Below are 24,048 nucleotides of genomic sequence, written 5' to 3' on the forward strand. Positions count from 1 at the left end.
TTGTTCCCATCGTATCGCGACGGAAGTGACGATTTTAACACGTGATCCCCTGTGGAGTTACAAGGTGACGTAATTCTAGCCTACGTCATCAGTCGTTACGTCACAGTCTCTATTATCTCAGACTTTTGATCCATGTGTTGTAACTATGGTCTATGTGACGTCACATATACGTCATTAATCAAGGCATAATGGGCATTGTGAGATCAAAGGGTTGATTGTGACGATGAACAGGCCGCGTCTGGTGGAGGGGATGTAACATTTGTTTCGTATTGTGACGTAACAATACATAACGGAAACTCAACATTCTAGAAACATTTGTCGCGAAAATCGCGCAAATCGCGCCCGAAGCGAAACTTTGATCGAAACAATTTCGATTGTTATCAAATAATTGATGTCAATGTGACGTAGGTATACGTAACAAAGGTGGTTATGCATCACGTGATTCTAGTATTTAACAACAATGTAAGTGTGAAACATAATGGGCATTGTGGGGGGGAGGGTCAGCGGGCGTCGGCGTAACTCGCGCCAGGATCGAAGGAAAAAAGCAAAGTTGGCGCGAATAAAACAAAAGCGTCGCGTTCTGCCAGACAGAAGTGTTTGTGACGCGATAAGGTGTTGTTGAGTCGATTGTTGCAGAATAATCGGGCTTAAGTTTAGCTTGTGATGTCATAAGATCAGTTTGTCACGTCATAGTGATGTTTATTTATTGCAGATTTAAGATTTTGTTTCGATTTGTAAGTTCTGTATAACTTTGTGTTGCTTTGGAATACTTCGAGTCAAAGTTTGAATCGTTGCCGGAAATATGGAATCGAATTCCCGCAGAACGCAGTCAAATTCCTCGATGTTGGTTTTACTAATTGCTGTCCTTATATCTCCAGCTTGTTCAATTTGGTGGTAAGTGTGTTGTTGGTTAGAAATCTTAATTATTATAATTATGAAGCTATTTAAAACGGTTATTATACGGCGAGTCAAAATTTCGGTCTCTATTATTGGCCTTAGTCATTCAAAACACAGCAACACGACATAGACATCTTATAATACAGCCGGCGGTATCGTTTGATGTGAAGATATATTGTGACGTAATAATATATGGTTCTCGTAATGAATGGTCAATAAATCTGTACGTTGAAGCCTAATTAATATTTTGGCTTGTGCTCATGATCAGCAGATGTTTCGGACAGTAACTTGGTGGATAGTAACTTCTTTTACACTGATGATGGACCAAGTTACTGTCTGGATACTAAACTCATGATCAGCAGATGTTTCGGGCAGTAACTTGGTGGATAGTAACCTCTTTTACACTGATGATGGACCAAGTTACTGTCTAGATACTAAACTCATGATCAGCAGATGTTTCGGACAGTAACTTGGTGGATAGTAACCTCTTTTACACTGATGATGGACCAAGTTACTGTCTGGATACTAAACTCATGATCAGCAGATGTTTCGGGCAGTAACTTGGTGGATAGCAACCTCTTTTTAGCTTTAACAACGCATCACTTATTTCTGTGAAGGATTATTTCTGAGCGAAACTTTTAAAATATTTTAATCTCAAGTAAAGTAAGCGATCAAAAGCGGGGATTATAAACGTCTCGATTCAAATTCAATAAACTCGAAAAAGAAGTTCTGTTTGTCAGCCGAAACGCGAAGCTTAAACTGTCAAAGTTTGAATGGAATTGAAATTCTTCGTTTGATCGCGAATGGCTTCGGTAAATATTTCGAACATCGCGATTTCGGCGCCGCGCAAAGTGTTCTGCAATGTTACGCTTCATTCGTTCGTAACTGAGCTATTTGTGACGTAGACAGAGACACTCCCGCGACAAGGGGACAACCCACTCCTAACCCCTCAACCCCCCTAACCCCCCAACCCCTTAACCCCCAACCTCCAAGTTTGCGTTCCGCACCACGTGACCTGAACCGGATTATTTGATTGGTCGTTTCCTTTTCGCGACGGATCGCGATAATTCGCGTCCTACAGTGACGTCATAATATGGAAATAACATCTTACCGGAGCATAAAATCCAGGGGGGGGGTTAATTTCAAATTTTATTTCTCGCAATTTAATACCGGAGGTGACGCGACATTCGGGTTTGTGACGTCACAGTTGCTTATTATTGTGACGTGAGCGCAGCTGACTCTGCCCCAGATTAAGTGTTAAGTTTGCCACTGTGATTAAACAATGGAAGTGTTACGTCACACAAGATCGTGGGAACAAATCGTGTGCATTCAACCGTGAAAGTGTCAATGATGACGTAACATACGCGATCGAGCGTGTAATCGCTGTTATAGAATTTGTCACATTATGACATCATAATCCGTAAACTGTTTTGTTTTATCTTATCTACTGTGGGCGTGTGTGTGTGGAACAGAACACCCGTGTTGTAACTTCTCTCATTATTCATGCGAGGATAGATTCATTATGACATCATACATTTTATCATGACATCACTAAATTCATTGTGACGTCACAGGTCGATCGCCACCCGCCCGATGATGGACGCGATGGTTCTTGGCACGCAACCAATATGTGGTCAGTTGGAGGGATTGTCCAGGAACCAGCGAGCTTTGTGCCAAAGATACGCGAACCACATGGCACACGTTAGTGAAGGCGCTGGGATTGGGATTAATGAATGTAAATGGCAATTCAGGGGGCAAAGATGGAATTGCTCAACAGTGGATGACAGTAGTGTGTTCGGGAAAGTTCTTAAAATAGGTGGGTGGTTTGGTGGGGGTGTATATGAGTAAAACGTGGGTCTGTGGTCAGTTTCAATACAAACATGACAATTTATTTGAATGAAGAATCCTATCTCATACATGGGTTGTCAAGTTTACATTGAAACTGGCCAACCAATAGATTCGTTAGGTTAGTTACAATGGAATTGCTATTCTGATAAAAACGTTTAACTAAATAGACCATCCAAACAAGAAAGCAACTCAAATTGAAAATATATTGTTGTTGCTAAGCGTAAAGTCAATGTTAGGAATACACCTTCTGGTAGTTTATAAATACCAGAAGATGTATTTATCAAACACAACATTAGACATGGTAGCAACAACAGCAAAATAATAGTAATTTAGTATTGGTACAATATGCAGTCTTATATATAGGATTATAGTTATGTTATAATAATGTAATAAAGTGATCCCAAGCTTACATAGTTAAATATAAATAACTAACTTAAACATGTGAGCTCCTAATGTTACAATATACCAGTTGTAACAACAACAGTCAAAATAATAATTAATATTTCTCCATTATAAACCAACCAACCTCCTCGGTGGGCCGTAATTGGCAATTAATGTCGGGGTTTGGGGACGAATAAACCACGTTTAATGACGTAGCTTACCCATTTACGCTTGGCTGATTATTTGATTGAGAGCTCCATGTTTATCAGCGGTTGGTCTACACCTGCGAAGCTTCGATTCAAAACTTTAAATATTTCAATTATTTATTGTTGAATTGATATCCCGGGGTCACGGGGTCATGTTCACGCCTCAGTGAGCGCTAACCCACCCTATTATGACGCAACAATCCGTGCAAGAGGTTGTATTTCTTACGTGGAGACTAAACATCGCAATAAAAACACGACGACTCCATCACCATAAAGCGACGAGTGACGTAACAATTAAACATCGGAAGTTTCTAAACTTGACGTCATAGCTCTCGATCAAGTCGCGATGTCAAAAAATAATTAAAAAATCTCTTTTATGACGTCACAGTTTACATTCTTGTAAACAAAGGGGGGCTCCAATGCACATATGACGTCACAGTCGCTATATTTTAAAACCGGGATCGCGGTTTAAGTTTAAACGATTTATTTTGTTACGCTCCAGTGACGTAATAATGCAAACACGCGCGGTGTGTTCTAAATATTTTTCGACGCGGAATCCGCGATTTTAGGATCCGTGTGTTACGTCATAAACGACCCGTGTCATGGGAACAAAGCAGAGGAAAAGATTATTTGAAAACAGATATTGTTATTACATAACAATGCTTATGCATTGTGTTAAACCACGTGGTCTATATGCGGGCTGTAATTGGTTGGTGGGTGAGGGGGTTCAAAGGTCACGGGGTCATTGGGGTTGTTTGCTTTCGATTAATTCCAGCGGTTTTCTCGGAATTTCATTAAAACTTGGAAAAGTTTGAAATAAATTAAAGTTGATCTTCGGTCGGGAAGTCGCAGCTGTCGCGTGAGAAGACGCGGTAATTGTTACGTCACTTTACAGCTTGAAATAAACAGATCGTCGATTTCCTTTGTTACGTTTCCTTCACTCTATGACGTATGGTGTTGTCACAATGCGACACTAAATCTCCATTGTTACGCAACAAGGGATATCAAGTTTCAACAATTGTGATAGTTAGAAACCGCGAGAACGCGATTTTTAAATAAACTTTAAATTTTTACCATAGTAACAATGACGTCACAAATATATTGATGACATCACTAATATATTAATATTCACCCGCAGGGAGTAAAGAGACCGCTTTCACTTACGCAATATCCGCTGCTGGGGTTGTTGTTGCTGTGGCAAGAGCTTGTAAGAACGAACAACTTGAGAATTGTGGATGTGGCAACAAGGCAAGACCTGAGGGCCTGGATGCAAGCTGGGTAAGTACTTATATGGGTGTGGGGTTAGTTATGGGGCTTACCCTGGTATTTAGGGGGCTTAGGGGTAAGTTGGGGCTTAAGGGGGTTTTGGGTGATTTGATCTAATGGATTATGATGTAAACAATCGATGGTGTAAACATGTGTTGGAGTGTTTATGTTATGGGTGTGACGTAGCAAAGTACGTGAGGTTTGAGTGAAATTATAAATATTGTAACTTATAAAACTTAAATATAACCAGTTTAAATGCATTACAGCGTTGGGGTGGATGTGGAGACAACACAGAATACGCTTATGGGTTCGCCAGAGAATTTATCGACGCTCGAGAAAGAGATAATATTTCCCCTAAACGTCGTAAGGATCGGGAACGTAAAGTAATGAACATGCACAACAACGAAGCTGGCCGAATGGTGAGTACGAGTTCGAACCCCACCGAGGGTAAACCAGAGTCGAAATATTTCAATTATAGTTACGTCATAAACGTTTATCGTGCGCCGCGAGGTTCAGCTCCCCGGGTTGTTGTTGTAAGATAGATAACGACTCCCCTACATCGCGAATCGAGCTTTAGCGACGATCGCGTACAAACGCGATTTCTCTGTTTATTATTCTAGACCAAAATATCAAAGTAGATTTGACAATCGTTGTTGTGTTACGTCACTTAGACAATTGTTCCATTGTGTTTGATTCCCGAAACATCGATTAATCATCAAGATCTAGAACTTAGTGCATTATGACGTCACATTAAACTCATAATTGCAGTGTATGTGACGTCACATTAGCTTGTGTTTAATAAAGCCTCTTATTACGTCACAATCGATTTTTGATTCATCAAACTAAAGTGACGTCACACACCTGCAATTCCCACCACGTGACCATATAGCCGTGGCGTCGAATTTAACGATCGCTATTTTTATGAAAAATATCCTGAAATTGTGATTGGTCAATTTCAACCACGTGTCAGGTTACCAATTGGCCAATTATGGCGCCGGAATTCGTCCCGACCAATCACCGAACGGGATCTAATTTTGAAATTTAAGAACATTATGACTTAAACAAGATCGTTTGTGACATCATTGGAATATTTGCAGGTCGTTGTGAGATCGGCTCGTCCAACTTGTAAGTGCCATGGGGTGTCAGGGTCGTGCAGTTTGAAGACGTGCTGGATGCAGGTTCCTGGGTTCCGTGAAATCGGCGACGAATTAATGAGAAAATATATCGGGGGGGTCGAGGTTCGAGTCACAAACCGGGGACAACTCCGCCCTCGAAGGTCGAATGACGAAGTGGGGAGCACCAGCCTCGTATACCTGGATTCGTCGCCCGATTATTGTGACAAGAATCGACGCACCGGTGTCGCTGGGACGAAGGGGAGGGAGTGTAAGAAGGATTCCTCTGGACCTGAGGGGTGTGGGTTATTGTGCTGCGGGAGAGGGTTTCGCACATACCGTGTGAGAGTGGTTGAGAAATGCGAATGCAAGTTTCAGTGGTGTTGCTCTGTGAAGTGCAACCTGTGCCAGCGCACCGTCAAGCGACATATCTGCAGGTGATGAGCCATTCGCGCGATGGGGCTAATGAGCAAGATAAATGATCGCGACGTTGGTCGCCATGGTAACGACGGCGCTGGGCGCTGTGTGCAACTACCTCCATTGTAAAGAACTATGACGTAACAATCTTGTTTGTGATCACAAACACTTTATTTATTTTTTTCACGATTTCTTTTTCACAAAATTCCACATTTTGTTTGGTGTTTATATTGTTTCCATGACTGCTGTTAAACCACATGACACCTGGGACACTGCCGACCCCGAAACATAGATATCATACAATATATATGAATTCTATAGCCGTATGTTGCACAAAATGCACTGAACGCACAAAATGCACATTCAAGCACGTTTCATTTTCACATGTTTTGAAAAACCAACGACGTTTTTCTACAAAATGTTAGTTTTGTGACAATTTTGGTTGTTTTGTTTATAATCGATGTTTTATTTCGAAATAAGAGCTATTATGACGCCAAAGGTATCATTGTGATGTCATGACCTCTATGATAGTTTAGTAATAACTAGATTTGTTCAAAAATTCTTTCGAGTTCGCGAAATTGATTGTTAATCTGGAATTAGAACAAGAATGTTCGCATTGTGACGTCACTATGTAATTATACCTTATGTAAATGCCAGTTAGAATCAGAATTCGCGTCGTTAGCGATTTGTGTCTCACACAAAATTTGAGTCGTTTTTATTAAATGAGTCAAAATTGTGGCCCACTTAACTTTGTCTAGTCGTTCGCTTCTCACGGAAGAAAACCGATTTATTTAAACCCCATGTTAGGTGCAGGTGGTTGGTTTGCGTGCTGGATTGTTTTGTAGCCATTACGGGTCATTTACTTCTGTTATGTCTACAGCATTAGCCCGCAGTAGCACCCAATGTTCAAGGCAGGCAACTTTAAGAATCCCAAGAACGCGAAAAACCCTTTGTTTCAAATCAACCTTGATTTTGAAAGTTTTGCAAAAAAATATCTTTGCCAAGAATTTGAAATCTGTTGCTCTCTGTCACCGTCTAGCGGTCACGAAAAGTTGGGATATATCAAGCAATATATTAATATTTGATATTAAAAATACCCAACATAAATTATTTTTAACTCCTGGCATACGATAGCGAAAATAAAATTAATTAAAACAACGAAGAGAAGAGAATTAGCAGCAAAACGACAGTCGTTAAAACACGCTACGGGTAAAAACTAATCTTAGTAAAATTAGCAAACAAAGTGTGACGGCTAAACCCCCAATACAATTAATTTAGTAAAGTTATTGAAAATAAAGCACGAAAACATCTTGTGACGTCATGAATATGTGAGGTTGGGTACTTTCCCTTTCTTGGGATTGAAATAAATATAGAAATCAAATAAAATTCGTGATTGTTGTTTTGTTGCGGACTTTGCACCTCAGGGAAATTGGATACCGGGTATTTGAGATGGCTTACCATAAATCATTATTGAGATGTTCGAATATGATAGCGAAGATTAAACTAATTATAACAACGAAGAAAAGGAATTAGCAGCAAAACGTCAGTGGTTAAAACACTTCACAAGTATTCTTTTAATTCGTAAATTTCAATGTTTTTACTTCAGAGTTAGTTTAACATGGGCGATATAATGGACAACGTCATAATGGAACTTCTTTATCAGAATGTTCTCGTATTCATTATCGGTGGTTTGTTGTTCGGCGCGAGTCTGTTCGTGCAAAAGTTTGGACTCATTTACCAATTCTTGCATAAGGTATAACGGTAGCTGTGTTTGTTGTTAAGAATCCCATATAGTCCTAATAAAGAATCCATGGGTATAGTTTGGGTTCAGTGTTCTTTTCTAAACCTTTCATGGACTTCTGATGCTGCCACAAAAGTGCTAACCACTAAACCACTAACCCTAACGAGGCTAAGTGTTGCCTTTTTTACTCTTGCTGTGATGTCACAAGGGTATTGTGGTCCTTGCCTTTTCGATTTCTCGCTTTCCGCTGGGAATTAATTTCCATAATCCTAGTGAACTTCACATCCTGGACCTACCTAAGTACTTTATTCTAAACACCGCATAAAAAACTTGTTATTTTAATTTTGTATCTAAGCCAACTACTACTGGTTCTTATTGTCATCCAGGTTGACAAAGACTCCCAACAACACGGAGGTGAAATTGTCGCTGAAACGTTGAAAGCTCACGGAGTTGAATTTATCTTCACGTTGATTGGCGGGCATATATCGCCCATACTGGTTGCATCGGAGAAACTTGGGATCCGCGTCGTTGATACGAGGCATGAAGTGACCGCCGTGTTCGCTGCTGATGCAGTGGCAAGGCTGAGTGGTGGGTGGTGGGTGGTGTGGTTTATAATGTATGTGTTGCTAGGGGTGGTCATTGGGTACAGGTGTGGTATCTTGGGGTGTTATGTAATGGTGCCTGGAAACCTTGCCGGCACATGTCTCATCATATTAGAGTCCACCCCATAACCAGTGTCGTCAACTTTTAAAACAGGGGTGACATCATATGGTTTATCCCCCTCAGTTTTAAACTTTCGCAAGAGTGATGTCATAATGTGTTTCAATGTCATTGAATATTAAGATTAGAATGGTCATTGAGGGAGGGAGGGTTGAGGCTTATGATGTAGGTGTTTGACTTAATGACAAACCCTGATAATGTCTTGTTGTTCGGCAGATGTTAAATTCAATTTAAATTAAAATAGAAATTTGCATATTCTGCAAAATGTAGAGAAACGTATTGCCCAATACCACCATGGCAGTGATGGCTTCAAGGTTTAACTTGATGCTTATCTTATTAATATTAATGATATATTTGTTAAAACATCCGAGCATTGACCCTGGGGTGGCTTCATATAAACAAACATGATGTCACCCCTGTTTCCAAGGTAACGTTGCACCTATACATCGTAGGTAAAATAGGGGTGGCAGCCGTCACAGCAGGACCCGGGATAACGAACACGATAACCGCCGTGAAGAACGCACAGATGGCTGAGTCACCACTTCTGCTTATGGGGGGTGCGGCCGCTTCTATATTAAAAGGTGGGGGGGGGGGGTTTAAAGTCTCACAGGTCGTCTTCATATTACATTAAATAACACCAAAGATATTTTTCAACAATAACTATTTTTTATTTGTTATTCAGATTAATAACACTTGTATTAAATTGAGGGAACAGATGTTTTAGTATTAGTTATAATTTTAATTGTGAAATTGTATTGAATTATAATTACAATATGTCCGGCAACAGTTGACATATTGAATTCATAAATTATTGTACAATAATAACATCCTAATTAAAATCACACAAAAATGAATTCAAGTAATTTTACTAATTTACATAAACTATACATCATAATTACAATCTTGTTACATGCTTATTTACAGTAATATACACAGAAACAGGTGAAACATTAAATAATCTTTATATATATTTTAATTACAGTAATAATATAACAGTATAACTGCAACAGTTTATAATTAAATATCTAAACACCAAACCACAGGTCGCGGTGCTTTACAAGACATCGATCAAATGGTGTTACTCAAACCGCTTTGTAAATACACGGCAACCATTAAAAGGATCCGAGATATTATTCCAACGTTACAACAAGCTATATCACAAGCTCAATCAGGAACTCCAGGTTATTATGTGTCTTATTATAATAATAATACTTTTTATTAGCTATAACGATTCATTGCTTTGAACTAGTTTAAGTTGTTTTATAATATTTTATATTTAAACCTGTTCCCCCATCTAACCACACGTGCACATTATATTTCATCCGAGGATATTTTATTACATTTTAACTTCTCTCATCACTGGATATGGTTTTAGTTTAAACCGAACCCTCCTAAAAAAAGACATTTCCACCGTGTTTGTACCATATATAGACATGGGTTGTTATGTTCGTATCGAATAACCATGTTGTGTGCTTATATTTTTTTTATGACTTTATAATATTTATTTTATGTATTAAGATTCACTGGATTTATTATAATCCAGGTTGGCTTATAAAATAATAAATTATTCATCAAAACTTTTTTATTTACCTCATTTAACTTTTATAATAACATTATCACGACTTACGTTAAACCAGCCTAACACCGGGTTTATTAATAATTAAGCTTTGATTAATTAAATATTAACGACGCAGGTCCGGTGTTCGTTGAGTTTCCCATAGACACATTATATCCGTATCATCTCGTGCAGAAGGAAATAATGTCGTCGTCCGGGAAAGGTAACAATAGAAATAATATTAATACCATAAACATAGTATTATTAACATAAAAATAAAATATATTATATCATGTACTTGGTCAAACAAAAAGCTTTTTTTCATAATACAAGATTATGACATCACACATACACGATTATGACATCACATATGTAGATTATTGATTTACAAACACTTATGTGAAATGAATTGTTGGATCATATTCATGGTGATGATGGCTTGACACCGCTACCATTGTGGGCGTATGTGTCATTGTGCAAGACGCTTAACGACAATTGCTTCAACCCAGTGGTCACTAATGGGTTGTCTAAATTATCAGCCACATATAAAGAAAATAAAAACAAACAAAAAAACAATTACCCACAAAGTTACATACATGGTAACTTGTAATCACGAGGTGTATGAAACAGAACACTTGTGTTATACACCACCCCACCCACACTAACCCCTTATCATTCCAGCTCGTAACTTGAAGCAACGGATCGTCAACTGGTACATGGGGAACTACCTTTGTAATTTGTTCGCCGGTGCGTTTGAGGCACGCGAGATGACGCCACTCAAAGTTAATGTACCACGCGCTACAAAAGAACAGGTGGGTAGTTTTTGTGTGGTGGGTAACGACGGGACCTGGGGTTTGATCAAGAGTTGGCTCATTACCCAACACCCACGGTGCTACAACCCATTAGTGACCACTGGGTTGGAGCAATTACCGCTAAGTGTTTTGCCCAATGACACAGGGTAGGATCAAGGCTTGAACTCGTATTCTCTGGGTTTGAAACTTACCCTGTAACCGCTGAGGCATAACACCATGAGAATATTATCAACAACATTCATTATAAAGACAACAATGTTACACCACAGATCCAGAGTTGCGTGGAGTTGGTCACTCGTGCGAAACGCCCCGTGTTCGTGCTCGGCAGCCAAGTGATGCTGCCTCCGGTGGTGGCCGATAAACTACGAGGCTCGCTTGAAAAACTTGGAATCCCCTGTTTTCTGGGTGGGTGAGGGTTATGTGGGGGGGGGTTATGTGGGGGGTGGGGGTTATGTGGGGGGTGGGGTTATGTGGGGGGGTTATGTGGGGGCGGGGGTTATATGGGGGGCGGGGGTTATGTGGGGGGCGGGGTTATATGGGGGGTGGGGGTTATGTTAGGGGCGGGGGTTATGTGGAAGATGGGGGTTATGTGGGGGGGGGGTTATGTGTGGGGTGGGGGTTATGTGGGGGGCGGGGGTTATGTTAGGGGTGGGGGTTATGTTAGGGGTGGGGGTTATGTTAGGGGCGGGGGTTATGTTAGGGGTGGGGGTTATGTGGGGGGCGGGAGTTATGTTAGGGGTGGGAGTTATGTTAGGGGTGGGGGTTATGTGGGGGGCGGGGGTTATGTGGGGGGCGGGGATTATGTGTGGGGTGGGGGTTATGTGGGGGGCGGGGGTTATGTGTGGGGTGGGGGTTATGTGGGGGGTGGGGGTTATGTTAGGGGTGGGGGTTATGTTAGGGGTTATGTGGGGGGCGGGGGTTATGTTAGGGGCGGGGGTTATGTGGGGGGCGGGGATTATGTGTGGGGTGGGGGTTATGTGGGGGGCGGGGGTTATGTTAGGGGTGGGGGTTATGTTAGGGGTGGGGGTTATATTAGGGGTGGGGTTATGTGGGGGGCGGGGGGTTATGTGGGGGCGGGGGTTATGTTAGGGGAGGGGGTTATGTGGAGGGTGGGGTTATGTGGGGGGTCGGGGTTATGTGGGGGGCGGTGGTTATGTGGGGGTGGGGGTTATGTGGGGGGTCGGGGGTTATGTGTGGGGTGGGGGTTATGTGGGGGGTGGGGGTTATGTTAGGGGTGGGGGTTATGTTAGGGGCGGGGTTATGTGGGGGCGGGAGTTATGTGGGGGCGGGGGTTATGTGGGGGGCGGGGGTTATGTGGGGGGCGGGGTTATATGGGGGGTGGGGGTTATGTGGGGGGCGGGGTTATATGGGGGGGTTATGTGGGGGGTGGGGGTTATATATGGGGGGGTTTACAGTTCCAGCATTTATACAACACTAACGTAGTTTTAACGTCATCCACTTACAGGAGGTATGTCTCGTGGTCTGCTCGGCAGAAATTCTCCGATTCATATCAGACAAAATCGACGTGCAGCCCTTAAAGTAAGATATCTATGTTTATATATTATGTCTATTGTAACATGTTATTTCTATGTAGGAAGCGGACTTGGTTCTTCTCGCTGGGAACGTTTGCGACTTCCGACTCGGTTACGGTCGATTGCTTCCACGGAAACAAACAATCATCGCTGTTAATCGAAGCAAGGTGATGTCATAATGGGTATTGTGTTGGGTGTAACTTATTTATCCTCCAGGTAACTGCTGATAAGTGTCTTGGCCAAGAACACCATTTATAAACATATGCATACAATGGTAGCAGCATCAAGACTTGAACCTGTTACCTCTGGGTTACAAAACAACCAACCACCACAACTAACCCCCACCCCCCTTTTATTCCAACAGAGCCAACTTTACAAAAACTCGGATATGTTTTGGAAACCCACGGTAGCGATCCAGGCTGATGCTGCGAGCTTATTGGTCGAACTCGCGTCAGACCTTCAATACACACCGCCCTCTGATTGGCTGACGCAACTTAAACAGGGTGACCGATCAAGCGGAACGTTTTGTTAACGACGTTAATATAAGTTATTGTGTCATAATGATGATGATGATGATGTCATAATGATGATGGGAATCAAGTCTTATTTACAAAAATATTTCAGAAAAGAATTAAAATTTATATTTTGTTGAAAACCAACATAGCAGTAACATGCGTTAAGGCATGAATCTAACTGATTGGTTGTAATGTTTACTGATGCAGTGTAGACAATTCTAGGGTTGGCCTGCCCACCCTGCCACCCCAGGTTTGGTGTCTATGATGTCATAACGTTATTTCATGTGAACTAATATCCATTGTTACACAGGTGACATTGATAAAGAGAAGAAGAACGCTGAACTCGCGGAACAACCGACACAAGCCCATCTTAACCCAATCAAGGTAATGTTTGATATCTTGGAATACAAAGGTACCGATGTCAAGTACCACTCGGGGTGGTAACATGTTTATTTCCTGGAATACCATAAAAAAATCAAATAATTAAAACAACAAAGAAAAGGAAATTAGCAGCAAAACAACAGTCGTTATACACGCTATATGTTATGAAACCAAAACACAATGTCCATACAATGTCAAGTTAAACCCCGGCTGTTAAACAACCATAAACATGCTGCATTAACGCATGCACCCATACAATACAATACCAACACCCCACTTCCACAACCAGGTATTAAGTTCTTTGGAATCGATGATGGACGACAACAGCATCATAGTTGCCGATGGCGGGGACTTTGTCGGAACAGCTGCGTACGTCGTGCGTCCTCGTGGTCCGCTAAGGTGGGCGTGTGGTTAACCTTGGCTACTATACAAGCTTTGTTACGCCCACTGTCCACGAACCCCGATGATTTCCTCTCCCACCCTATATATGACTATATGGCCAGAGTTTGTTTAAATAACATATTACTAGGTCACCCAACCCCATTAACCCTGGTCCTTGTATGTATATAAACCATTATTGAAGCGAAGGATCAAATAAAGAATTTCGTTCATGTGTCGTGGCAAAGCGGTTGGTTTCCTTCTTGCCAAAGTGACTGTTAACGATGAGTCCATGACAAGGTTTATTGAATTTATCAGTTATATAATTCATGAACTCTCCTAGACTCCTATACAACTCCTTGCATATTTTGCTTGCATATATTCACATTATAAAGTTAACCCCCTTTCACCCCTCTTACCCCCAGATGGTTGGACCCCGGTGCATTCGGAACTCTTGGTGTGGGTGGGGGGTTCGCACTCGGGGCAAAGTTGGTGTGCCCCGATTCTGACGTTTGGATAATATATGGAGACGGGACGCTCGGGTACAGCGTGGCCGAGTATGATACCTTTCATAGACACCAGGTTTGTGGGGGCTTTATATTATGATGGATATAAATCGGGTTGTGACAGTATAACGTGTGTAGCCTCTTATATTGTAAGGCTCGACGCTGCTACCATTGTGGACGTATGTGTCCTTGGGAAAGACACTTGCCGGCAATTGCTCCAACCTAGTGGCCACTTATGGATTGTCCAGATTATTAGCCATATACAGAAAAACAATCGCCCACAAAGTTACATGCGTGGTAACTCGTAAGCGCGAGGATAAATAATTTACACTTACTCATCCTAAAGTATATTAAATACACAGTTGCCGGTTATATCTGTGGTTGGAAACGACGCTGGTTGGACCCAAATATCTCGCGAACAAGTTCCAATGTTTGGTAGCAATGTTGCTTGTGGGCTGAGGTACACAGGTGAGGTATATTTGGTTTAGGTTCAAATTCCAGCTTTGAGTTCATGCATTACAACTGTAAAGTCATCATATGTTAGTTGGTAATCGCTGCGGTTTCTAAGGATTTTACAATGAAATTAAATATAAGGTTTTTTACAGTTTATGATTAACAGCAGTTTAATACAAATGGTTTAGAAAAAGAAAAGGAAAATGAAAATATATAACCCCAAGAATATCTCATCAGTTTTAAAGTTTGGCTTCAGTTGTTCTTAAAATATTTTTCTGAATAACGAATAAATCCAGATTACCACGTGGTTGCCGACGGTTACGGTGGTAAAGGATTTCTATTGGACAAAGATGACGAAATATTGGAAACTTTGAAGAAAGCTCAAGAAGTTTCGCGCAAGGATAAAGTACCTGCGTTGGTGAATGTGCTTATCGGGAAGACCGCGTTCCGCGATGGTTCTATTTCTGTGTGATGTCATAATCGTGTAATAAATCATTTATTGTTAATATATCAAATTCGCTGCTTTCAAACAATTGAATAATCGTGATTATTGTAACCGTGATTGTGACGTCATAAAGTGAATAAAATGTTTAGATGTCTATGTTGATTGTTATATCCGCGTGGTAGCGCTACATAACCATAGCAACCTTCGCGCGTAAATAGCTTCGCCGAATATTTATGTTAATAATTATTGAATCGATAAATAAATAGTTAATATTGTACCTTGGGTTCGACGCTTTTATTTGGCGTTCACTCAACTAGTTTTTGGCAGCAGTGAAGAATCTTCCGGTACATTGTAGAATAGGCTGGTGGAAAGTGTTAGTGGTTGATGGTTAGCAAATAAGGTGGGGGGAAGAGTTCTGAAGAGTCTTCCCCCCCCCCATCTTATCTGCTAACCACTAACTACTAACCATCAACAACTAACCCCCTAACCTAGGGGTTGATGGTTAGCAGATAAAGGGGGAGGGGAGGATTCTTTACTAGCATCCAAATTTTCTCTAAAAAATTGGTTTTAATTGTAATCAATATATTAGACCTTAAAAATAAAGTTAAATAAAAAATATCTGTAAAACCACCCTCAAAGTTGTTCGCGAAACATCTTTCTAATCGGGAACCAACTTCCCTGCAGGTTGCCATATATTTGATGTCTTTGTATTTTAATGAATAATTAACTAATATTGGGCGAACCACACGATGTCAGCAGAGGTTGACGCAGGTTCAAAAGTTAAGTTTCATACCGAACGAGGGAATTCATATTTGGAGGAAGCGAAGCGTGACGCAAGTTACCATGGACGTGCTGTGCAGGTAACAACCACTAGGTGGTGCTGTAGATGTCACTTGTTTAAGGCTGTTGTGAAATCAATGTAGTTTTCCTTTAAATATAACAAGTTTGATGGCTGTTTTAGATATTTGGCCCAAATCCTACAACCTTTAATAAAGACCTCGCTGACGTACAACCCATTTGTGCAAAAGTTTTTAATTCCCAAAATACCTCGCCCATACAATATGACCCTTTAACAATCTGTAACAACAGCGAGATTTATTTTTTGTAATTCTTGATTAATTTAGATCAACAAACATGTATGTATGACATCACAACTAACACTTATGACATCACACAGGAGTTTGTCCTCGCTTACAAACACGTATTATTACTCAACAACCGAAGTGGGTTGGAGACATCGTGCGTGTTCAACCTTGGGGCCGCGTATATCGCTGCCGGGTACTTTGAGCGTGGGGTGGAGGTGTTGGGGTCAATACTCAACAATGTTGACCCCGCCCCTGTGGGTAAGTTGGGTGTGTATCAGTATTTATGTATACGAGGGGGTGACTGTAACTTATTGAACCCAGGGAGGCAGGGATAGTTAGACACAATCCTGTGAAATAAATCTAACTTATTGGTTGTAATGTTTACTGATTAATGCAGTGCAGAAAATTCCAGGGTTGGCTTGCCCACCCTGCCACCCCAGGTTTGGTGCCTATGTTGGTTATTACATATAACAGTCTTATCGGGGAACTGCATTTGATGTATGTTGATTATTCTGTCCAGTATCGTTCTGTGGGAAATCTTGCTTATAGAAACATTTGGCACAATAGTCAGGTCGTTTGTATCCAGGTCGGAATAAGTTTCATTCACTAACTTTGATTATTATTATTCTCACAGAAAACGTTGGTGATAACTACCCGTCAATCACCCGCGGTGACGTTTTGTATAATATCGGTTACGGTTACGAGAAAATGAACAACTATGACATCACAATACGTTATTATGAAAGTGCAATCAGCGATTTTAAGTGAGTCATTGTTTTAATTATGATGTCACAAATATTAGTGACATCATAATATATTGTTCTGTTATTTGTTTGTTCGAATACGATATTGAAGATCAAATTAATTAAAACAACGAAGAGAAGGAAATTAGCTGCGAAACAACAGTCGTTAAAATACGCTATTGGTAAAAATACTCGAGTAAAAGTGTGGAACAAATGTGTGGCTGCTAAATCTACAATACAGTATTAAGTATCATTGTAATGACAGTTGTTTAAAAACAAAATTGTATTAACGTAATTATCAACCAGGTTAAGCCCCCAGCGGAGGGCGATGTTGTGCTCGACGATGGACAAAGTGGCCGCGATGCACCTCAAGCACGGGGACCATATTAGGGCACGAGGGGTGTATTATGATGTCATAAACATATATATGGATGAACAATTATACGAAGAGGCGTGTTCTTCTATGTTACGACATGTGTGTATATTATTTCTATGTTACGACAGGTCTATATATTATTTCTATGTTACGACATGTGTATATATTATTTCTATGTTACGACAAGTGTGTATATTATTTCTATGTTTTCAGGTTGAGGCAGTTCTTGGAGATTCCCCTGTTTTGGATAATTCTTGTTTTTCAATTCTGGACGAATGTTTGGATAATTGCGATAAAATAAAGAACAACGTTGCAAAATGTAAGTTGGGTGGTTGGGGTTCGCATATGGAGACCACCATTGTGGGCGTACAACACTCATGTTTAACGAGGATGTTCATTCCTCCGCAGGTAAAGTGTTGACGGAACTTGGGTTGAAATATTCGTTGCTTGGAAGATTTGCGGTCGCGGTTGATTGCTTCGATGACGTGTTACGGTTGAGTGAGGATAAACAGTTGGTTGCCGTGGCGATGCAGAATATGGGGGCCGTTAAGAATCGACTTGGGGAGTTTACCGCGGGAATCCCCTGGCATGAGAAAGCGATCAAACTACATGGTAAGTCGAGTGGCGACAGGTACAATATAAGTATTTTATCTCTTTAAACACGATAGCGAAGATCAAGTTATTACAAATAGTAAAGAGAAGGGAAGTAGCAAGAAGGCGACAGTTGATAAAATAGCATTGAAAGAGCATCGGTAAAAAATTGTGGCCGTCAAACCCAACATACAATAAACTCACGTTGATTCTTGCATGTAGGTAACCTTGGCAACAGGAACGCACAAGGACAATGTTTTTGCAACCTTGCAAACGCGCTGACTCATGCTCAACGAATCGATGATGCAGCAGAAGCATTTATTCATGCGTTACAAGCTTTTAAAGATTCAGGTATAGGATGTCATAATGTAATACTATGATGTCATAATCATACACGTCACTTTTTTGAGTATTGCACAAATTCAGGGTGACATTGTTAAAACTATTTTAGGTTTAAAACCGGATATGATGTTGCCCCGGTTTCAATAGTTGGGGCAACTTGCCACCCTTGTTACCCCTGGTGTTACGCCTATGCTGTTATTATAATAATCCCATTATAATCCCAACCTCAATAACTTTCAGACGACAAACTTGGTCAATGGCAAGTCCACGATGGGTTGGGGAGGGTTTACGTTTATTATGGGAAATACAACAAGGCTGTGAAACAATATAAACAAGCCATTATATTACAAGCCCAGAGCAAGGTAGGTGGAGTCGTGTGTGGCAGATGACAGTTGTTTTATATATGGCTGATAACAACTCATTAGTGACCACTGAGTTTGGGCAATTGCCGTTAAGTGTCTTGCTCAAGGACACATACGCCCTCAATGGTAGCAGCTTATTGTTCATAACAGCATTAATATTGTGAATACACTGACCCTCAGGACACCACGAAAGCCACTCAGGACAAATTGGTTGAAAACTTAAGTCGTGCCTTGATGTTACAACACGTTCCTCCAACACCGAGACACAGGTAGCACCGATATCCATAATGATGGAATAAATATCGTTTAAATAAACTTTGTAAACTCACGGATCTTACAAATACTTGGTTTCAATCAACACAACAGACAAACAGCGACAAAATCTTCCCAACATTTCTGACTTTGTAACCGAGTAATCGTCAACAGATTGTTCGTTTCGTAGCAGCCATGCCCTAACCCTTAACCCCCTAACCCCCCTTACCCCACTTATCTAATTACCCCACCCAGGGAAATAGAAGCCCCGCCCCCGGTTGAGGAACCGCCCATCCAGGTCGACGCCCCCAATACTCAGCCAATCAAAATTTCCCATAATTACGCACGGGGTCGTCGAGAGTTCGGTCGTGACGGTCGCCCACTACGCTTCGTTAATCGGGGGTTGTCATCCTTCACCGCACACGATGTCGTAACAATGGATGGACTGGTACGTAACAATAGATATTGTTAATGTTAGTAAGATGGGGTAAGATGGGATACCGTTATCTCATAACAACACATACAACTAACTATGTTTCAAAAATTAGCAACCCTGTTTTAGAGTCCTTGGGATAGAGTTATATAATTCTGTGAATAATATTCGTTTACTATGTAAATAAAAAGGAGTAAAACCTTCACCCAGCCTACTATACATGTCCCATCTTACCCCACACCACCCCCACAGGACTCTTACCCTTCAAGTTCGGACGATTCCGACCCGGATATTAAGCGTACCATCTTACCCCGCCACTCAAGTTTACAAGGAAGTCGTAGAAAGTCGGGAAAATTAAACTCCAGTCAAGGTTTGTTCATATTTTTCAGTAATTTTTTTATATAAATGGTGTTTTTTTATAAAATTTTTTATGTTAGGTTTACTTGATCTCGATTCCCCGAGTAATCGACCAATCACGACAGAGGAAAAAGAATACGATAAGTAATTATGACATCATTGTTACATCATCATAATGACATCATTATTACCAGGTTACTAAGAGACAACAGAGGCAGCAACATAAATTATAACCAAGCTGTTCGGTAGGTTTGAATATTTGGACAATTAATATTTATTTTGGTTTAATGTCACCACGTGCCCATTTATCCTCAACTTAAGTGCCCATTTATACCAGGGATCAGCTTCAATCGATCTCCGAAAGTTTGACGGATGTTTCGTCGGCAACGGATGAAGGTGACGGTGTTTGTATCGTATTGAATGCTTGTTTATCGTCGCGTAACTAATGTTTGAATGAATGTAACTTGATGTCATTTCCCGCCAATTCTCATATTTCCATGTCTATCTCTTCGAATACGATAGCGAAGATCAAATTAATTAAAACAACAAAGAGAAGGAATCAGAGGCAAAATGACAGTCGTTATCAACACGCTACGGGCAAAAAGTGTAGAAAAAAGCGTCCGAAGAAAAGCAATAAATTTATATTATGTTTTTATTCAACTTTACAAACCACCCCTCTTACCCCCCAGACCCACCAATCCCGAAACCGAACCCTCTTCCAAGAAAACTAAAACATGGGGAATCCCCTGGGGATGGGAAAACCCCCGATAAACATGAGGAAACCCCCCTGAAGGTGGAACACCTGGTGGGACTTCCCCAGCGCTCTAAAACCCCCCCTATTAAACCAGCGCGCAAGATATTATCCGATTCAAGTTATTCAACAATCAACAAAACTACAAGGTTTTCCCCAAAAAATCCACCAGGTGATACTTAGGATTATAATGTTGAATATTATGTTGATTATAACGTTGATTATAATGTTGATTATAACGTTGATTATAATGTTGATTATCATGTTGATTATAATGTTGATTATAATGTTGATTATAATGTTGATTATAATGTTGATTATAACGTTGATTATTATGTTGATTATAATGTTGATTATAATGTTGATTATAACGTTGATTATAACGTTGATTATAACGTTGATTATAATGTTGATTATAATGTTGATTATAATGTTGATTATAATGTTGATTATAATGTTGATTATAATGTTGATTATAACGTTGATTATTATGTTGATTATAATATTGATTATAATGTTGATTATAATGTTGATTATAATGTTGATTATCATGTTGATTATAATGTTGATTATAATGTTGATTATAATGTTGATTATAATGTTGATTATAATGTTGATTATAATGTTGATTATAACGTTGATTATTATGTTGATTATAATGTTGATTATAATGTTGATTATAATGTTGATTATAACGTTGATTATAATGTTGATTATAATGTTGATTATCATGTTGATTATCATGTTGATTATAATGTTGATTATAATGTTGATTATAATGTTGATTATAATGTTGATTATAATGTTGATTATAATGTTGATTATAATGTTGATTATCATGTTGATTATAATGTTGATTATAATGTTGATTATAATGTTGATTATCATGTTGATTATAATGTTGATTATAATGTTGATTATAATGTTGATTATCATGTTGATTATCATGTTGATTATAATGTTGATTATAATGTTGATTATAATGTTGATTATCATGTTGATTATAATGTTGATTATAATGTTGATTATAATGTTGATTATCATGTTGATTATCATGTTGATTATAATGTTGATTATAATGTTGATTATAATGTTGATTATCATGTTGATTATCATGTTGATTATAATGTTGATTATAATGTTGATTATCATGTTGATTATCATGTTGATTATCATGTTGATTATAATGTTGATTATAATGTTGATTATAATGTTGATTATCATGTTGATTATAATGTTGATTATAATGTTGATTATAATGTTGATTATCATGTTGATTATCATGTTGATTATAATGTTGATTATAATGTTGATTATCATGTTGATTATCATGTTGATTATAATGTTGATTATAATGTTGATTATAATGTTGATTATAATGTTGATTATAATGTTGATTATTGATTATAATGTTGATTCAATGTTGATTATCATGTTGATTATAACGTTGATTATAATGTTGATTATAATGTTGATTATAATGTTGATTATCATGTTGATTATAACGTTGATTATAACGTTGATTATAATGTTGATTATAATGTTGATTATAACGTTGATTATAACGTTGATTATAATGTTGATTATAATGTTGATTATAACGTTGATTATAACGTTGATTATAATGTTGATTATAATGTTGATTATAATGTTGATTATAATGTTGATTATAATGTTGATTATAACGTTGATTATAATGTTGATTATCATGTTGATTATAATGTTGATTATAATGTTGATTATCATGTTGATTATAATGTTGATTATAATGTTGATTATAATGTTGATTATAATGTTGATTATAATGTTGATTATTATGTTGATTATAATGTTGATTATAATGTTGATTATAATGTTGATTATAATGTCGATTATAATGTTGATTATAACGTTGATTATAATGTTGATTATCATGTTGATTATAATGTTGATTATAATGTTGATTATAACGTTGATTATAATGTTGATTATCATGTTGATTATAACGTTGATTATAATGTTGATTATAATGTTGATTATTATGTTGATTATAATGTTGATTATAATGTTGATTATAATGTTGATTATAATGTTGATTATAATGTTGATTATTATGTTCATTATAATGTTGATTATCATGTTGATTATAATGTTGATTATAATGTTGATTATAATGTTGATTATAATGTTGATTATAATGTTGATTATAATGTTGATTATAATGTTGATTATAATGTTGATTATAATGTTGATTATAATGTTGATTATAATGTTGATTATAATGTTGATTATAATGTTGATTATAATGTTGATTATAATGTTGATTATAATGTTGATTATAATGTTGATTATAATGTTGATTATAATGTTGATTATAATGTTGATTATAACGTTGATTATAACGTTGATTATAATGTTGAATATTATGGTTGAAATAGATTGTTGTGCGACTGTGAGCATGGGGGCGGCAACTATAAATGGTAATTCTTTATACAAACGCTTCTTTTAATTAGAAGTTTAACTTTAAATAATAATAATGTTGAAACATTGTTGCGTTATAATAAAGTCTTGATAAAAAGGCGGTAATTGTTTGTTTGCCTATGATGTCATACTAAGTTATTGTTATATTAACAGAACATACTTACGAATCCATCCGAAGAGATCCCGACGAGACCCAGGTTTGAGCGCAATATATACTTTTTTTATGTTTGAAAGTAATATATATAACTATCTAACAAAATATTGGGTAACATTGTTCAATTACCCCAGCCCCCATATTAGCCGTCACCCATGTTTCACAGGTGGGAAACCCCCAAGTTACCCCGAATGATGACACTTTACATGGGGATTCCCCCGATGCTCCCCCATTATCATCCATCTATGGCACGGTTCCGACGAACAATGGGGAGGAGTTTGAAACAAAGAGGTTTGTGATGTCATCAATTAATAATAATTACTTTATTTGTGGCTTCGATTACGGTAGCGAAGATTTAGAAATATTTTAAACGAAAAGACACAATATATCAACAAAACCACAGTCATTAAAACATGCTTGCGGATAAAATATATTTATATTGAATTAAAAAAGCGGGGTCGTTACACCTAGCAGTCAAACAACGAGCCTTTATGTTTAATTGTTAATTAACAATCCCTTTGTTTGCAGTAATGATGTCATAAAAGAACTGAAGCCGCCGCAACCTGATGATAAAAAGAAATCAAGAATGTGTATTGTTATGTGATTGAACGACACCGACAATTTGTACAACCCATTAATGACCACTGGGTTGGAGCAATTGTTGTTAAGTGTCCAAGAACATTTATGTATTGTGATGTAATAATCTTTGTATCCATCGTGTGGTATATATTTCTTAGTTTTATTTTAACAAATATTAAATCCTGTTTTGTAAACAATTAGCTTTATTCGCTCCCCTAAAAAAATAAACCGTGTGTTTTTTGCGCCACCAACTGCTGTAAATATTTAGGAAGAAATTCCGCTAGGTCGCGCTAAAGATTTATTGTTTAATATGGTTGTTTGTATCGTATTTATGCGCATTAGTTTAATTGAAACTTATTTAACTTAAATACTTTTGTTTTAATTAATGTTTTTATAAA

The 24,048-nt window shown here is 38.5% G+C and overlaps 3 protein-coding genes across 3 annotated transcripts; all 3 read left to right on the plus strand.

Moving 5' to 3' along the window:
- Positions 1–684: 684 nt before the first annotated feature.
- On the plus strand, positions 685–6,629 carry LOC149737282 (protein Wnt-5-like). Its single transcript, XM_089876081.1, has 5 exons — positions 685–894; positions 2,472–2,713; positions 4,471–4,610; positions 4,865–5,017; positions 5,696–6,629. The coding sequence occupies exons 1-5, from the start codon at positions 803–805 to the stop codon at positions 6,149–6,151; spliced, it is 1,083 nt and encodes a 360-aa protein (XP_089732207.1). The 5' UTR covers positions 685–802; the 3' UTR covers positions 6,152–6,629.
- Positions 6,630–7,527: 898 nt separating this feature from the next.
- On the plus strand, positions 7,528–15,321 carry LOC149737283 (2-hydroxyacyl-CoA lyase 2-like). Its single transcript, XM_089876058.1, has 16 exons — positions 7,528–7,669; positions 7,734–7,880; positions 8,255–8,456; positions 9,041–9,169; positions 9,632–9,769; positions 10,283–10,366; positions 10,825–10,955; positions 11,225–11,360; positions 12,421–12,494; positions 12,550–12,654; positions 12,852–12,990; positions 13,313–13,386; positions 13,673–13,782; positions 14,187–14,343; positions 14,630–14,735; positions 15,017–15,321. The coding sequence occupies exons 2-16, from the start codon at positions 7,746–7,748 to the stop codon at positions 15,190–15,192; spliced, it is 1,896 nt and encodes a 631-aa protein (XP_089732184.1). The 5' UTR covers positions 7,528–7,669; positions 7,734–7,745; the 3' UTR covers positions 15,193–15,321.
- A 508-nt stretch (positions 15,322–15,829) lies between these two features.
- On the plus strand, positions 15,830–23,894 carry LOC149737284 (uncharacterized). Its single transcript, XM_089876055.1, has 18 exons — positions 15,830–16,025; positions 16,343–16,508; positions 16,885–17,014; positions 17,300–17,468; positions 17,583–17,688; positions 17,778–17,981; positions 18,183–18,311; positions 18,543–18,664; positions 18,845–18,933; positions 19,172–19,364; positions 19,602–19,719; positions 19,787–19,850; positions 19,901–19,951; positions 20,044–20,102; positions 20,396–20,629; positions 23,071–23,114; positions 23,238–23,362; positions 23,600–23,894. Exons 1-18 carry the CDS (start codon positions 15,915–15,917, stop codon positions 23,673–23,675), a joined length of 2,190 nt encoding a protein of 729 aa, XP_089732181.1. The 5' UTR covers positions 15,830–15,914; the 3' UTR covers positions 23,676–23,894.
- Positions 23,895–24,048: the final 154 nt, after the last annotated feature.

This window comes from Ciona robusta, chromosome 4 (assembly GCF_009617815.1).
Source record: "Ciona robusta chromosome 4, ASM961781v2".
Taxonomy (NCBI): Eukaryota; Metazoa; Chordata; class Ascidiacea; order Phlebobranchia; family Cionidae; genus Ciona; species Ciona robusta.